The sequence below is a fragment of the Lontra canadensis genome, unplaced genomic scaffold (genome assembly GCF_010015895.1).
Source record: "Lontra canadensis isolate GAN:19392208 unplaced genomic scaffold, GSC_riverotter_1.0 scaffold232, whole genome shotgun sequence".
Taxonomy (NCBI): domain Eukaryota; kingdom Metazoa; phylum Chordata; class Mammalia; order Carnivora; family Mustelidae; genus Lontra; species Lontra canadensis.
Genome location: NW_022631226.1, coordinates 350,322 through 366,093, shown reverse-complemented (window position 1 = coordinate 366,093; position 15,772 = coordinate 350,322). Strand labels below are relative to the sequence as shown.

Genomic DNA, 15,772 nt, shown 5'->3' with positions numbered 1-15,772 from the left:
TGGTGCCAGCAGCACACACCTTTCTTGCCCCCTGCCCACTGGACGCCCAGGGACAGGAGTTTGCCGAGCTTCCCCCACTGGGATCATGTCTTCCCTGACTCTGAAGGTCCATAGCCTGAGGTCCTCAAAAGAGGAGTCTTTTGAAAGGAAGCTTTGTCTGGGTTCTAGAAGAGAAGGGAGAGAAGCGATAGGGCCTTTGGGGGACAAGAGGGCTGGGGAGAGGAAGAGACAGGAGCAGCCCCAGCATCTGAACCCGTCATAGCAGAGCAGCTCCTCCGTTTGCGCTGCTGCCCCGCCTGGGCCTGCCCCCGTTCACCTGCTTGCTTTGCATTAGAAGCAGCCAGCTCTGACTAGGGAGCTGCCATAGCTAGAAGACAAGTGGCTGCAGCATGCCCGGCCTGCGGGGGAGGAGCTGGGGGCCCTGAATCAGGCCCAGCACAAGCACAGAGCCCATCCTGAGGCAGGGAGCCTGGGAGGGCCTGGGGCCCTGAGACTCCAAGGTCACCCACAGGGAGGGCAGGGCTTCTGGTAGGAAAACCCAGCAAGTGCCAGATCTGAGACCCTGCCCTAGCGGCTCTTCCTCAGACTCTGGCTGACAGGACAAGAGGTCCAACCCTCCCAGCCCCACTTCCCAGATTCGCCTTCCCAGTTACCCTCACCTCTCCCTCAGGCCAGCTCTCCTCCCTCCCCACACCTCATACCTTCTTTACTTCCCTGAAGCCCCTGCTCTCCCAGGCTTGCCAAAGAGCTGCCCAGCTGCTGTGGTGTCCTTGTGGCCATGGCTTGAGGCCTAGATGTAGATGGCCCTCCTGAGTGGGAGAAGAGGGGAGGGCAAGAGTGCCTGCCTTTCGCATGGGCCTGCCCTGCAGCCTTCACACCAGGCCGTCTCATGCCCCGTGAGCTGTGGGCTCACGTGACCCCATCCGACTTCTCTCCCCTGGGCAGTTCCCCAGAGGACGTCCCCCACAGGCCCCAAAAATATGCAGACCTCTGGTCGGCTGAGCAATGTGGCCCCACCCTGCATCCTCCGGAAGAATCCCCCATCAGCCCGGAACGGCGGCCATGAGACCGATGCCCAGATTCTTGAACTCAACCAGCAGGTGAGGAGGGTGGGCAAGGGCAGCTGAGCGAGCCCTCAACAAAAAGCCAGGCCCTTGGGCATCATGACAGAAAGGGGAGTCTGAGGCAGTGATCTCTGGCCTGAACACCCCCTTGTCCCTGAGCAGTTATTGGACTTGAAGCTGACCGTTGATGGGCTGGAGAAGGAGCGTGACTTCTACTTCAGCAAACTTCGAGACATCGAGCTCATCTGCCAGGAGCATGAAAGTGAGAACAGCCCTGTTATCTCGGGCATCATTGGCATTCTCTATGCCACTGAGGTGAGCTCTGCCTGCACCCGCTCCCGTCCCAGGCCCACTGGGCCTGGCCGCATCCTGTCCCGTGACAACCACAAGGGGTGGCACCCGAGGGGCCTGAGGGAACACAGTGAGGAGAGCCAGCTGACGTCAGAGCCTAAGGCCACATAATGATCAGCTGGAAAGGGGGACTAGAACTCGGCCCCTGCTCCCGAGCGTCAGGCAGCCATCTCCCCTCTGCCTGGCCTGGCTGGCTCACCACTTCCCTCTCCTCTCTCACCCTCCAGGAAGGATTTGCACCCCCTGAGGACGATGAGATTGAGGAACACCAACAGGAAGACCAGGACGAGTACTGAGGGCGGCTCCAGCCCTAGCTGACTGCACGGCTTCCCGTGCCTCCCCTCCCGGTCCCCCCCACATTATAATCCTTTCTTTACAGCCTGTCGGCCCCGGGTGCTTCATGTCAGTGCCGCAGCACTGGGGAGTCAGGCAAGGAGCGGGGGCTCTCGGGGAAGGGGCAGGTGAGCAGGCAGAGGCCCCGTCCTGCCGGCACCGGCCCAGCAGGCGAGGCCTCTGTCCACTCCTCCATATCCCTATTTATTTCCGTTGTCTCTACGCTGTGTCGGCCAACACTTCCCGGGGTGGGGAGGCTACCGCTGCCCCCCGCCCCAGCCAGCCGCCTGCTCCCCTGACAGCCAGCAGCTGTATATTTGACAAAGTCATTGGTATATTTTTACTTACTGGATTTTCCTTGCACTTTACCTGTTCTTTTCCCAGGGCTGACAGCACGGGGCTCCGGGGCAGTGTGCCTGGCTTGGCTTCCCTTCCCTGGTGCTGGGAGCCGTGTCAGGACTCCCCCATTCTTATTTATTTTGTCTTTTGACTTCCCAGTAGTTGAGGGGAAGGCTGATGTCAGGAGAGGGATAAGGGGGACTAAGGGGAGGGGGTGCCTTAGGCCTCGGTCGTCAGGGAGAGGGAGGGGAGCATGTGAGGGATGAAAATGACCTCCTGGCACCAGGCTCCCACACCCTCTGCCCCCGGCCCCCAGCCACTCCTCCCGCAGCTTGGTTCATACCACACAGACTCTGCTTGGACCCTCCTGTACGTCCGCCTCCCATCTGCCCTCCTCCCCAACCCCGATCCCCTCGGGCCACCCAGCCTGCATATGTGTTCACTTTTATTTAAATAAAATTGTGTGGTAAAAGTCCATGCCCTATCTCCCTCACCGGGGCCACGGTCTGGGTCTCAATGCTTCTCTCTTCCCAAGCATTCCCCTCTCCAGCGGGGGTTGGAGCACAGCGCGGCTGCCACCCTCTGTCAGGCCTAGAAACTGCCATGGGCACGTGGCCTCAAAGCCCAACTCTAACCCCGTCCCCATCTCTCAGCTCTGGTCCGGAGGCTGTAAGGGGAGGAAGACGTGGAGTCCGCGACCCCCAGTCGCCGTGGAGGAACAAAGTGTGGGGCCGTGGCTGTGACAATGGGCGGCAGCCCAGTCAGGTGGCTGGGGGGTGGAGGGAGTAACAGGGTGGCCTGGCCAAGAGGTGCTTTGTTTCAGTCTCCTTTCGGCCAGTCAGGCCACATGATGTCCCCCACCCGTTGTCAAAGCTCACATCCCTCCCAACGGCGATCCAGCTGGGGACAAGGAGAGAGTGGAGTGAGTTACAAAGAGCAAGCAGCTGTGAGTGCTGAAGCCCCAAAGGACAGCAAAGACTGAGCGGTCCCTTCTGTAGAACAGGCCCTAATGGGAACCCGGAGTCAGCAAGGCTTTCACATCGTCTGCACAGCCCTACCCCTCCTGGGGCATGCCCCAGCAAAGGCCCATAGTTAAGAATGTCCTGGAAACCCAACAGGGACCAAGGGTACTGTAACAAATGTGTGAGTCAGACCCGCTCAAACAAAGCCATCCTCTCTATCAGACCCTGCACTTACTGATGAAGGGACCAAGCCCTGCATGTGACATGACTTGCTCAAGGTGGTAAAAATCTGGCTTAGAATTCAGACCTCCCAACTCATGATTAGGCACTCATCCCCAAAGACCACAGAGGTGGGACCTCCAGAATGTTCTCTAGCAATGGGCTGGTAGTCCTGGTAGGTGTCTCTTCACCATCCTGAACATGATCAAATTGGGGCCATGTTTCTTCCGTGCCCCTGCTCCATGCGCCTCCTCCAGATCACCGCCATTTCTCTGATAACTCCAGACAGAAGTCTTAAGGAAGTAATTCATACTGTTTATCCCTCATTCACTTCACCTCCTCCTTTTGGCTCCCACCCCAACATAGATTCTTCTGGCCCTATTCTGGTTTTCTCCCCCAGTAATTCCTTGCCTGCTTTTAACTCCCTTGCCCAATTTTTTTTTTTAAGATTTATCCATTTATTTAAGAGAGAGAGAGAGGAGGGGCAGAGAATCCCAAGCAGACTCCTCACTGAGTGCAGAGCCTGATGCAGGGGTCCATCCCAAGACCCTGAGCTCATGCCCTGAGCTGAAACCAACAGTCAGACGCTTCACCAACTGAGCCACCTAAGCCCCTCCCTTGCCTAATTTTAAAGGGCTTTCCCTCCATTATTCCATGTAGAAACTATAAGAAAATAAAGTAGTTGTTCTATGTTACCCAAAGTTCATCTTCAGGCCAAGACCTCACGCTGCCATCTAAGTGGGTATGGGAGGCGGAATAATGCCTCCCCCCAGAGGTATCCATGTCATAATTCCCTGAGCTGGGAATGTGTTAGGTTACATAGCAAAGGGGAATTAAGATTCCAAGTGGAATTAAATCGCTAATCAGTTGACCTTAAAATAAGGAGAGGATGGTGGGTTATCCAGATGGCCTCAGTGAAATCACAGGGTCCATACAAGTGGAAGGGGGGCAGAAGAGGAGGTTGGAGTGATGCCATGTGAACAGAACTCAGTCTGCTGTCACTGGCTTTGAAGACAGAAGGGGCCTGAGCAAAGAAACGCAGGCAGCTTCTAGAGGCGGGGAAAGGCAAGAAAACAGATACTCCCGTGGAGTCCCCAGAAAGGACCCTGCAGACATGGTATTGTAGCACGGTGAGACCCTGACAGACTCTTCTAGAACTGTAAGATATATAGAACTATAAGATAATAAATGTGTGTTGTTTTAATCCACTAGGCTTATGGCAGTTTGTTACAGCAGCAATAGAAAGCTAACGCAGTAGGTCAAACTCAGCTTCAGCGGGCTCACCCTTCTTCTCGCCCCCACACTAGCCACCCAACTGTCCTCCTTGACCCCACATCTTTTGATTCTTCCCTCAAACCCCATGTGGGTGGGCACCTGCTCCAGCCCACGTCCATGGCTGGCATCTGAGGCTGCTCTTAAACATCCAGAGTTCAGGGATACAAAGCCACTGCTGCCACCACTTCTTCCCAGTACCCTCATACTAAGTGTGTCTTTCTCACAGAACACTGAAGATGACGAACTATAATATTCTGTTTACACATTTGCCTCTCACACAGGCTTCGAGTTGCTCCCAAGCAAGTGAGATGAATCCTCCAGCTCTACCCAGCACAGTGCCAGGTGTCTAGGTAGAGAAGGTTCTTAGGAAATGCTACAGAAAAAATGAGTGACTCCTATCCCCTAGATGCCAAGGTACAACCAATTACCGGCCAGACCAGTCCAAGGAAAACCAGCAAAGAAAGGCCCTCCCACCCTTTTATATATCCCCACCATGGAGCAGACCCCTTCTTTACCTCCATAGAAAGCTCGTTCTCTTTCTTTTCAGAAAACAGCGTCTCCTCTGTGACCATACACGTGACACAGAAGGGTTGAGCAAAGGGGATATTGGTGCTAGACTCTGAGAAGAGCTAAACCAATGATCTGAAAAATGAACTGAATCATGATCTGTTTAATTATGGTCCTTGGCAAAAGCGCTCTGTCTCAGAGCAACCTGAGAGCAGAAGGTGCTGGAGGACAGGCAGGAGGCAGCCAGAGCCGGTCACCTCCCATCTCCTGACTTTCCCCCGCCCACCCATACCCCATCCTTCACATATCTCCATTCACCTTTCCGAAACAGTGGCTCACGCCACTTTTTTCACTGGTCAGGCAGTCCACATTCAGCAGACCACACCCTTTCCAACCTTCTTCACCTCCCAAATCCCATCAAGCATCACAGTGCTGAACTACTTCCCAGGTTTGCCCTGTCTTGTCCTACCTCTAGGCCTTCGCTTAAATCAATAAATCCATACAACTGGCCAATTTTTCTTTACCTGTCCTGATCCCCCAACCAGAAAAAATTCTCCCATTCCGCATTTCAAAGGCCACCTCTTTTAGGAAGTTTTCTCTAATCTCTTTCCTGAGGAACTCCTCAGTCCTCAAGCTGTTGGTCCGCAGTAATTTGGACTCTATTCGCTCTAACTGTAAGGGCTTGCCTGGTTTGCACCTCAGTATGGTAGATAGGAATCTCATTCTCAGATGTAGGAGTGTACATGAAATAACACATTTCCTTTTTTTTTTTTTTAAGATTCTATTTATCCATTTGACAGAGATCACAAATAGGCAGAGAGGAAGGCGGGGAGGCGGAGGGGGTGGGGAGACAGGCTCCCCACCGAGCAGAGAGCCCGATGTGGGGGCTCAATCCCAGGATCCCCGGACCCTGACCAAAGCTGAAGGCAGAGGCTTTAACCCACTGCACCACCCAAGCACCCCAACACATTTCCTTAATTGTAATAAACTACGTTCATTTCTCCTCCCCTCATCCTCCTCTGCTGGAATGCTCTAAATGTTGAGGTCCCACTGGGCACTACAAGCATGGCGGAAGGCCCTCCAGGGATAGTGGATGTCAGCACTAACCTGACAGACTAGTTCCTCAGGTCAGGGGCCCTTGATTATTCCCTGCCACATTTGGGACTTGGGACTGCCTCTTGCGGTGGAAATCGGAGCCAGTCTTTCCCATTACTTGGAAGGGGAAACAGCCCTGGCTGTCCCAGAACCCCAGATTTTTTTCTCCTACCAGAAGTGGTCTCCACTCTCCTCATTTCCTGCCCTCCAAACACTGCCCCCTCCCTCAAGTTCCGTCCTCTTCCTTGTTCTTCCACACTAGATTTTTATAGCCCAATAACTCGAAGTTTAACCACTAGCAACAAAGAAGCTAGCGCTTTCCTAGAAGGACGAAAGCATTTAATCTTCAAACTCTCCCCAGAGGGAAGGGGAACTTTCCATCCCATCTTTTGAGCACCACTAGAAAGGAAACCCAAAACGTTAAATTTTCGAGTCACCCAGTGCAGTGGCCTTCACACAGTAGGTGCTCAAGAAAGAGTTTCTGAATGCAATAGACTCTCATCTCAACATCTTTGCCTGGATGCCTTTTGCTAGGAAGGAGACCCGAGCCCCTGCCCAATCCCTCGCTAGGGATAACCTGCCGAAAACGCAAGACTACAAGTCCCAGACTGCCTTGCGGTCGGCGCCGCGCGCCGCGAGGGCCTACGAGGAGACGTGGCAGAGCGCGGAGCCTCCGCGCCGGACGGGAAAGCCCAGGGAGGTGGCAGTGGCGGGAGGGTCGGAGCCATGGCAGCCAAGGCGGCTGGTGGGGGGCGCTGGGAGGTGGTGAAGAAGGGGCGGCGGCCCGGGGCCGGCGGCAGTGGTAGAAGCGGCGGAGGGGACCGCCGGGCTCTCGGGGAGGCGAACGGTGTGTGGAAATACGACCTGACCCGTGAGTACCCAACCCACCCGGCCGGCCGCCCGCCCGCGCCGCCACTCGGCCCCGGGCCTGTCCCTTCGGCGAGGTAGCGAGCGGCCACCCGAGCCCCTGGGCTCTCCTACCAATCGGGACTCCCCGGTCAGCTACCGCGCGTTGCCTGTTGAGCCTCACAGGAGGTAGACAGCGCTGAGAGGGAGCTGTCTTCGCCTCGCAGATGAGTAAACTGAGGCCCAGTGGAGTTAGATGCCGTCCCCGGGATCACATGTCAGAGGGGACCAGGACTGCGGTCTGCACACACACTCTACCAGCTGTTCCCGGCCCTAGCCTTGGCTCCCTGGGCAGGCGGCTGAGAGCTGGGGACAGGCATCTTCGTTGTACATGGTGCCGTGCCGTCTCTTTGAGTAACCAGCAGTGTCGCGGGGTGGAGGCTGACCGTCGGGCGGCCTCATTCTGGACAGCCACTGAGCATTGTCAGTGGTGCCTGTTTCCCCAAGTATCCTGGAGGAGTGGCGCAGGCTTGCCACTTGTTGCTTAGACAGTTGTCACATTGGAACCCAGATGGAAAAGCCTGACCTCCCGGACTGGTAGCCACTAACGGAGGAAGCCAGCCGTCTGTATCCAACTCCTCCACTAGTTCCCACGTACTCTGGTTTATCTAATAAAGAAATACCTCACGTCTGTGAAAGAGCCTGTAAACTCAAGAGCTGCCATGACTGAAAGAAGCAAGAGGGCTCCTCAGCCTGCTCCTTAAGCATGACAGCAAGAAGGGGTTTTGATGGGTGTTTGGGTGACTGTCATTAAGCATCTGCCTTCAGCTCAGGTCATGATCCCAGAGTCCTGAGATCGAGCCCCTGTTCAGCAGGAAGCCTGCTTCTCCCTCTCCCACTCCCCCTGCTTGTGTCCTCTGTGTGTGTGTGTGTGTGTGTGTGTGTCTGTCTCTGTCAAATAAGTAAAATCTGTTAAAAAAAAAAGGGGGGGGGGTTGAGGCAGGTTCCTCGCTGAAGATGAATTGGGTGACAATGTGCGGGAAGGAACTGCTGTTCCTGTGAGGCCCTCATGACCTTTTGTCTGCCTGTCATTACCCCAGCTCCAATCCAGACGACAAGCACCCTTTACGAGCGGGGCTTTGAGAGAATCCTCAAACGGCAGAATAAGGAGCAAGTTCCACCCCCTGCTGTGGAGCCTAAGAAACCAGGGAACAAGAAGCAGACTAAGAAGGTGGCAACCCTCACCAACCAAAACCAGAAGCAGAGTCGCTTCCGCAGCCTGGAAGAGGCACTGAAAGCTGTGAGTGTACCTAGACTTGAAGTGGGGCGACAACAGGGACATGAGGTATAGAAAAGATGAAAGGACCAGCATGGGGAGGAAGGCCGCTGAGGGACCTGTGGAATTTGGGAAGCTATTGATTGGGAGGAGGCGTTCAGGAATGGGCAGAAACCCCAAGGGATAGAATGTTTGCATTTAAGATAGATAAGGAAATAAGTTTATAGGGAAACCTAGGTTAGTGCCAGGAGAGCCTTGAAGACTCAGGGATACCGGGGAGGGGGTCGAGAAACAGCTGTGGTTCCTTGCCCGGTGGAAGCAGCGATCTTTCATTTTTCATCTGGTCCCCTCAAACATGTGAAGGGCTTAAGAGAATTGGGCCTTGAGATCGGTAATTCCAGCTGTGCTATGTTTTCTCAGTATCTGGATGTAGCGATACTGTGGCATTCCATATACTTAACATTTAAAAGTAGAAATCCCTTGTTCTTCTACCTTCACCTAATTCAACCATTTTCCCACCTCTGCCCTGTTTCCCTCTACTCTCTCCTAACTTACCACCGGGGGGCGGCCTCTATCCCTGGCAGCTGGACATAGCAGCTCTGCAGAAGGAACTGGACAAGAGCCAGAGCGTGTTCTGTGGGAACCCATCCGTGTGGTTGAAGGACCTGGCCAGCTATCTCAACTACAAGCTCCAAGCACCTCTAAGTGAACCCACACTAAGCCAGCATACTCACGGTTAGTTCTTCCAACTCCCTAAAATGAGACAAGTTCAAGAAAATCCTGAAAGAGCTGTGTGTAAGCCCATTAATCAGTAACAGAGCCCAGCGCCCCCCACTTGGTCCTCATTTATGTGCATGATTCAAGCTGTTCGCAGGTCATCATGGCTATAAAAGTGGGCCTCATGGGAATAGGGAGGATGCCAGCCTAGTGCAGGGACCTCTGCGCGCACTCACTGTTCTCGGAGTGCAGCAGAGCCCTCATCGGGCAGAGGCTTCTGGTCCTAGCACTCACGTGGAGGCCTTTTGGCCCCAGATTACCCCTACAGCCTGGTAAGCCGCGAGCTGCGTGGGGTCATCCGAGGATTACTGGCCAAGGCAGCAGGGTCTCTGGAGCTCTTTTTTGACCACTGTCTGTTCACGATGCTGCAGGAGCTGGATAAGACACCAGGTGAGAGGGGAGCCCCCTTGAGGGATAGCCCTGTCCCATATGAGGAACTTACAACTCCCTTTTTCCTACTTCCAGATTGGCTGGGTGGTTCTATTTCCAGCAAAGAAATGTGCTAATCTCAATACTCTTTTGAAAAGAGAGAAAGAAGTTAGGAGTTGCTGGCCCTGGGTCCTGGGTTCACAGCTGCTCGAAAGGAGATCTTGGGTTTGAGATACCAAGTAATGTACGTAGGTCTGAGAACAGCTGTCTCTCCAGGGGAGTCACTACATGGTTACCGCATATGTATCCAGGCCATTCTGCAAGACAGGCCCAAGATTGCCACCATGAACCTGGGCAAGGTGAGCTCAGGGCAGGGGGTGGGGAGGGTGGGGACACCAAAGGGGCTAGGACTGGGGAGGTTGGGCGAATCTATAGTGTTGGGCTAACTAAGGGATCGTGGAAGATGCTGTGAGACTGGTAATGGTGGCTAACTCTGCTTGTACATGGTCTGGGGCAGCTTTATATTCACATGACATAGGTACCACTGTTGCTCCTATCTTATAGATGAGAAAATTGAGCCACAGTGGGGTTCCGTGACTTCCTTAGTTAGCGAACTAGTAAGTGGCAAGTATAAGTAAAGGCCACAGCCTGGTGCCAGAGTGCACGCTTGGAATCGCCACCCTGTACTACTCTAGCGGGGCGATGCCCCGTGGCCTGTCTCTTCTCTCCCTTTCGACATCTCTTCCTGCCTGGCTTTGGGGGTGCTCCTGTTGCTTTGCCCTATTGCAGCCTGCCTTTCCCACTGGTCTCCTCAGTTCCTGGAACTGCTAAGGTCTCACCAGAGCCGACCTGCGAAGTGTCTGACCATCATGTGGGCCATGGGTCAGGCAGGTTTTACCAACCTCCCGGAAGGACTGAAAGGTAACAAAGAAGTGGGGAGAAAGGGGGATGGTCTTGGAGGCAGGAAGGTCCTCTTTAACATCCCCAGTGGGCCCAGGCATGAGGCTTCCTCCCTGACCTTTGTCTCCTCAGTGTGGCTAGGGATCATGCTGCCTGTGCTGGGCATCAAGTCTCTGTCTCCCTTCGCCATCGCATACCTGGATCGGCTGCTCCTGTGAGTAATCGGCAGGTTGTGGAGAAGGGGGTTGACGTCCGCCAGGAAGGCCCATGGTGACCAGAGTAACCGTTGGAGCAAAATGGGGTGCTGCGATCCTGGTGTCCATAGATGTGAGGAAAGCCAGGACCAGCGCCTCCCAATCAGAACATGATATTGTGGAAGGAAAGGGAGGAAACCACTAAGGGATGGGGGTAGGGCTGATTTCATGCCCATTTTCCTAGATGTTGGTCTCTGCTGGGATCACAGCCTGCCTGGTAGTCTCCAGCAAGTCTGTTTCTTCCTTTCCCCGATAGGATGCACCCCAACCTCACCAAGGGCTTCGGCATGATTGGCCCCAAGGACTTCTTCCCACTTCTGGACTTTGCCTACATGCCCAACAACTCCTTGACGCCCAGGTAGGACTGCCCTGGGGCATACCTGCTGTGAGGGCTCTAGCAGCAGGTCGGGAGCAGGCAGGATATTTCCTGTCCCTTCTTCTCCAACTACCCTAAATTGGAGATTCTCAACCTGCAAGTTTGAGGGATCGGTGAACCTCCTAAAATTATATGGACCCTCAAGTGTGATTGGCATATGGGCATTTTCCTGGGGGGAAGATCCATGACTTCCAACAGATGTTCCAAGGAGTCGCTGAGTCTAAAAAGACTCTGAGCCATTATAAGGCCCTTAGCGACTCCCCTCCCACGGGCAGGGCAGAGATTTGGGCAGGCAGCGGGACACATCACGTAGCTCCGTTTAGAGCCTGTGCCTGGCTCTCCTCCCCACCCCCACCCCAGCCTGCAGGAGCAGCTCTGTCAGCTCTACCCCCGACTGAAGGTGCTGGCATGTGGGGCGAAGCCGGAATCCACCCTGCATACGTACTTCCCCTCCTTCCTGTCCAGAGCCACCCCTAGCTGCCCTCCTGAGATGAAGAAAGAGGTGAGGAAATGACAGGAGGCCGCTGCAGAGGTCCGTACGGGCTGACAGGGGCCTTGCCTTCGCAGAACCTCTTTCCTGGGCCTCCCCTTAGTTCACTCCCGACAGCCACCCGCCCCTCTCCCTCGTGTGCCACCCTCACAAGGACCCAACTGAAAGGACTCAACGTGCAGGTGTGGCTGGTCTGTGATATCCTGCCTCTTGTTCAACGGGTGACCTTCGAGCTCAGGCTCCAGCTTGGGAGCTGCAGCCTCCCCCTTGCGGCCTCTCAGAGATTTCTGGGGTCTTGGCAGGATTTCCCCATCCTTTAGGATGGGCGTGTTGCATGGGTGGCGCTCTCCTCCTCCAGCAGCCCCGGGCCCCAGCAGTCTCTCCTGTCCCCTGTGCAGCTCCTGAGCAGCCTGACCGAGTGCCTGACTGTGGACCCCCTCAGCGCCAGTGTCTGGAGGCAGCTGTACCCCAAGCACTTGTCACAGTCCAGGCAGGTGGGGTTGGGGGGCTGCCCACCTCTGATCCATAGAGAAGCCTTAATCCGTGCTTCCCAGCTTGTCCCTGGCCTAAAAGCACAAGGGGAACATTGGTCGCTGTCCCTCGGGTTTGTGCCTCTCAAATTGGGAACGTGGCTGGGGTGGCCTCTAGGAAGCTGCTCGCTGTGGGAGGGAAGTGAAGGAGCTAGGGCCTGTTGGGGGACCGGAGGATGGGAGGGGCCGAGTGGGCCCCCTGACTGGAAGGGGTTGTGCTTTCCCTATAGCCTGCTGTTGGAGCACCTGCTCAGGTCGTGGGAGCGGATTCCCAAAAAGGTGAGGAGCTGGGAGGACATGGCAGGCTGAGCCTCTTCTGGGTTCTGGGTTCGTACCCCTCGACCACTGCCCTTCCTTTGCTGAGAAGACACTGTATTTGTGCATTTGGCATGGACAGAGGTCCAGGGTGGACGCTCAGAGTCCCCTTACAGACCAAATGTTACCCTCTCAGCACAGACTTTCTTATCCTACAGACGCAGAGGTCTTTGCAGGAAACCATTCAGTCCTTCAAGCTTACGAACCAGGAGCTGCTAAGGAAGGGCAGTGGCAACAGTCAGGAGGCCGCCACCTGTGACGCGGCCTGCAAGGTGCTGGCCCCAGCCCTCCCCGGCCTCACACAGGCCAATGCCTCTGTCTCAGCGTCCCCCACCCGCCTTGGGAGCCCGCCCTGCCTCCAGGATCATATGGGGGCCAGATCCCCGCCCTCTGACCACTGCTCCCCACCCCCACTCTCATAGGGCCTCTTGCAGCAGGCACGGGGCTACCGGCTGCCTTGGACACGGCTCCTCCTGTTGGTGCTGATCTTTGTCATAGGTTTCCTGTGCCATGACTTCCGGTCACACAGCTCTTTCCAGGGTAAGCAAGAATTGGCAGGCAAGGGAGAGAGCATGAGGGTGAGGCCCAGAGCCAGGCAAGGCACCCACTGGCCCTAGCATGTAGCTTTGCCCTGATAGTACAGAAGACAGGCTTTTCTGTCCACACCTTCAGCTTGTGCTGTTGCTTTGCTGGGTAGAAATGTCTGTGTCTTCATGTTCTCGTTTGAGTAAATGCTGTCTCCGTTTTAACCCCTGAGGAAATTGAGGGTCAGATTTAGCAGTTAGCTTAGGATCACGGCTGGTAAGTAGATGGGCAGACCCTCCTACCCAAGGCCTCCTGCCACTCCCTGGCTGCCTCCCTCCTGTTTACCAGGCCCATCAGGAGAAATGGGCTCAGCGCTCCAGACCTGCCTCCCTCCCAAGCAGCCCCGAGCCAGCTCTGCAGCCCTGGGAGCACTTGAGTTCTGCTCCTTCTCTCACTGGGCCTGCCCTGGGGCCTTGCAGGGTCTATCTCCCCACGCCCTGCCCCCCTCACCCCCAGCTCACCAGAAGCCCCCTTTACTCAGCCTCCCTTTCTGGTCGGTTGCTTCGATCATCTGGCTTCTTGCCTGCTGGCCAGCAAGTGTGTGCCAGGGTCTACTCCTACAGCCTGCAGGGCTACAGGTGAGCTCCTGGGGAGGGGAGAAGGGTGGGAGGGACAGGGCCTGGTGTTTAGGGTGGTGACAACATCAGTGGGAAATAATTACGGTTTTCCCTTCCCAAGGCCTCCCTCCCCCCTGCAGCTCTTCTTGGGGAGCCGAGTCATCTAAGCAAACTCAGCCTTGCTTTCTCCTTCCCCCCCCATCTTCTACAGCTGGCTAGAGGAGACATTGCCGGCTTGGGGCTCCCACCTTCTGACCATGGTGAGGCCCGGTTTGCAGCTGGCCTGGACCCACACCAAGGCCACAGTCAGCTTTCTTTCTGCCCATTGTGCCTCCTACCTTGCCTGGTTTGGTGACAGCCTCACCAGCCTCTCCCAGAGGGTAAGCCAGAGACAGGGAGGTCAGGGAAATGTTGGTCTTCCCAGAGGTCGGAAGGTGCGTCCCCACATGGAGTGGGTCCTCAGGGCCAGGATACATTCTCCCAGTGCTCTGACCCCTCCACTGTGCTCCCAATTACAGATCCAGCTCCCCAATCCCCTTATCCAGCTGCTCCAGTCTCTGAGGGAGCTGCTCCTGCTTCTTTACCAGAATGTGCTGCTGCCATGGTGGCTCATACTGTTGGAGGCTCTGGCCCGGGCCCAGGAGCACTGCCATGAGGCGTGCAGGTGAGACCATCATCCAGAGCCCCACGCCCTCTCCCCAGGGATGAGGCTCTCTGCTCCGTCTCTCACCTTACCCTGCCCTGCCCCTTGCACATCCCTTGGCCACTCTGGGACACAGGTGCAGCCCTGTGATTCGACACAGCCCTGCTTCCCCACACCCACACATATTCTGCTTTCCTCCCAGAGGTGAAGTGACCTGGAATTGCGTGAAGACACAGCTCAGTGAGGCTGCCCTCTGGGTCTGGCTCCGCCTACAGGACATCACCGTGGCTTTCTTGGACTGGGCACTTGCCATGATCTCCCAGCAATAGGCCCTGCCTCCTTGGCCCCCAGCACTGTCTGGGACAGGCCGTCTGAAACTGCTGGCAGGGAGAGGAGAGGGTGGCAGTTCTGCATAGGAGTCTTTTTCACTTGGTGCCTGAGTTCTGTCTCCTAGGGAGTGGCTGGTGGCCTCTGCACCGGTTCCTCTGTCTTCAGTGGGGACTGAGCCCAGAGATCTCCCAGACTCTTCCCCCCGATCCCACTGAACACTTGTCTGGCCCTCTTGCATGTAGCTCCTGGCCTCCGTCCTTGGGCTCCTAACCTCTGTCGCCCCCTCTCTTCTCCTGCTCTCCACTTCCTTCCATCATATTCCCAAAGCCCCAGACAGCTCATCTCCAGAACGGTGGGATTCCACTGAGTGACAGCTGCGTTCTTCTGATGAAGGATTCCTGCTCCCAGACTTTAGCCACAGTGGGACAAGGAAAGAGGCCTCTGGAAGAATGTCGCACCACAGTGGGCAACAGCAGCTTCACCTCGGCCCACAGCTCGGTCATGCCTGTCACTGGATATGAGGGCTGGGCGGAAAGGCCTCTCACTGCCCCCTCTGTCGTGGTCCTATTTCTTTCCTCTCCACCCCCCTTCAGGGTTAGGGGACTCTGCCTCAGGGTTCAGCTGTTCCCCGTTGCCCACCCCTACCATCTGTCTGGAGAGCAAAGCCCAAGTAGTTGTGTGCCTCGGGCCCAGTGAACCTTCCAGCAGCCTGTTGAGACAGGGTTCAGCATACGGCTCCTCAGTACGCTCCTAGGTGGAATAAAGGACACAGATTTGATTTCTAGCTTTCCTTTCTGCATCCTCATATAGGAATTCCCGTAGTTGTGAACAGGACAACAACATACTGGGCCCACGCTCGTCTCCTGTGGCCGCCCGCCTTCTGGGGCTTGTCGCCAGTGGCTGCAGTCAACCTTCTGACGGGGAAAGCTCTCACCCAGCATTCTAAACTTTGGCCTTTTGAGGATTCCAGACACTCCTTTTGCTCCTCTAATCATCTTGTCTCACTTGTCACTGTGATTGGTGTCCCAAGATTTGCCTTGATAGCTTGAGTGTTTTAAGCTGGGAAAAGCAGGGGAATCTCCCAGGGAATTCTTGGTCTGTGATCAGCGGCGTCCTCTTCCTTGCCAGGACCTTAACTTACTGGTTTTTATAAAGGCAATGAGTGAAGGATTTAGGACTCCAAGAGACACATGAATCAAGGGTCTCTCACCAAAATCCCTTTTTGTGTTTGACTTGAGACTCGAGTCAGCTAAAGAGTCTGTCAGCTCTCACCTCAAGTTTCCTTCCTTGAATGTTTCAGATCTAAACAGTATCAGAGCGTACTGCCCACTCCAGCTCCCACGGGCTGGTTCCTGCGTCCACCAGGAGACTGCGAGGAC

At 55.5% G+C, this 15,772-nt stretch overlaps 2 protein-coding genes across 4 annotated transcripts in view; both read left to right on the top strand.

Annotated features, from left to right (window-relative positions):
• The window catches only part of MAPRE3 (microtubule associated protein RP/EB family member 3), a 52,051-nt gene extending 49,489 nt beyond the window's left edge, over window positions 1-2,562 (top strand). For all 3 annotated transcript variants that reach the window (XM_032849530.1, XM_032849529.1, XM_032849531.1), the window contains 3 exons: window positions 946-1,100; window positions 1,227-1,379; window positions 1,643-2,562. In XM_032849530.1, coding sequence (XP_032705421.1) covers window positions 946-1,100; window positions 1,227-1,379; window positions 1,643-1,711 — 377 coding nt within the window. In that variant the 3' untranslated portion in view covers window positions 1,712-2,562. The remainder of the gene's footprint in view (window positions 1-945; window positions 1,101-1,226; window positions 1,380-1,642) is intronic.
• Window positions 2,563-6,811: 4,249 nt separating this feature from the next.
• On the top strand, window positions 6,812-15,175 carry TMEM214 (transmembrane protein 214). The gene is made up of 17 exons (XM_032849532.1): window positions 6,812-7,016; window positions 8,092-8,291; window positions 8,852-9,002; window positions 9,300-9,434; window positions 9,690-9,772; window positions 10,229-10,334; window positions 10,446-10,527; window positions 10,824-10,925; window positions 11,304-11,445; window positions 11,832-11,923; window positions 12,194-12,242; window positions 12,437-12,550; window positions 12,701-12,818; window positions 13,345-13,441; window positions 13,632-13,800; window positions 13,939-14,084; window positions 14,266-15,175. Exons 1-17 carry the CDS (start codon window positions 6,872-6,874, stop codon window positions 14,390-14,392), a joined length of 2,058 nt encoding a protein of 685 aa, XP_032705423.1. The 5' UTR covers window positions 6,812-6,871; the 3' UTR covers window positions 14,393-15,175.
• The last annotated feature ends 597 nt before the right edge of the window (window positions 15,176-15,772 follow it).

Bases quoted from the DNA above. Each gene is read 5' to 3' on its own strand.
- TMEM214 (XM_032849532.1), top strand. From the start codon at position 6,872: ATGGCAGCCAAGGCGGCTGGTGGGGGGCGCTGGGAGGTGGTGAAGAAG. The intron at 10,926-11,303 runs GTAGGACTGCCC...CCCCCACCCCAG, and splicing joins AACAACTCCTTGACGCCCAG to CCTGCAGGAGCAGCTCTGTC. The intron at 13,801-13,938 runs GTAAGCCAGAGA...TCCCAATTACAG, and splicing joins TCACCAGCCTCTCCCAGAGG to ATCCAGCTCCCCAATCCCCT.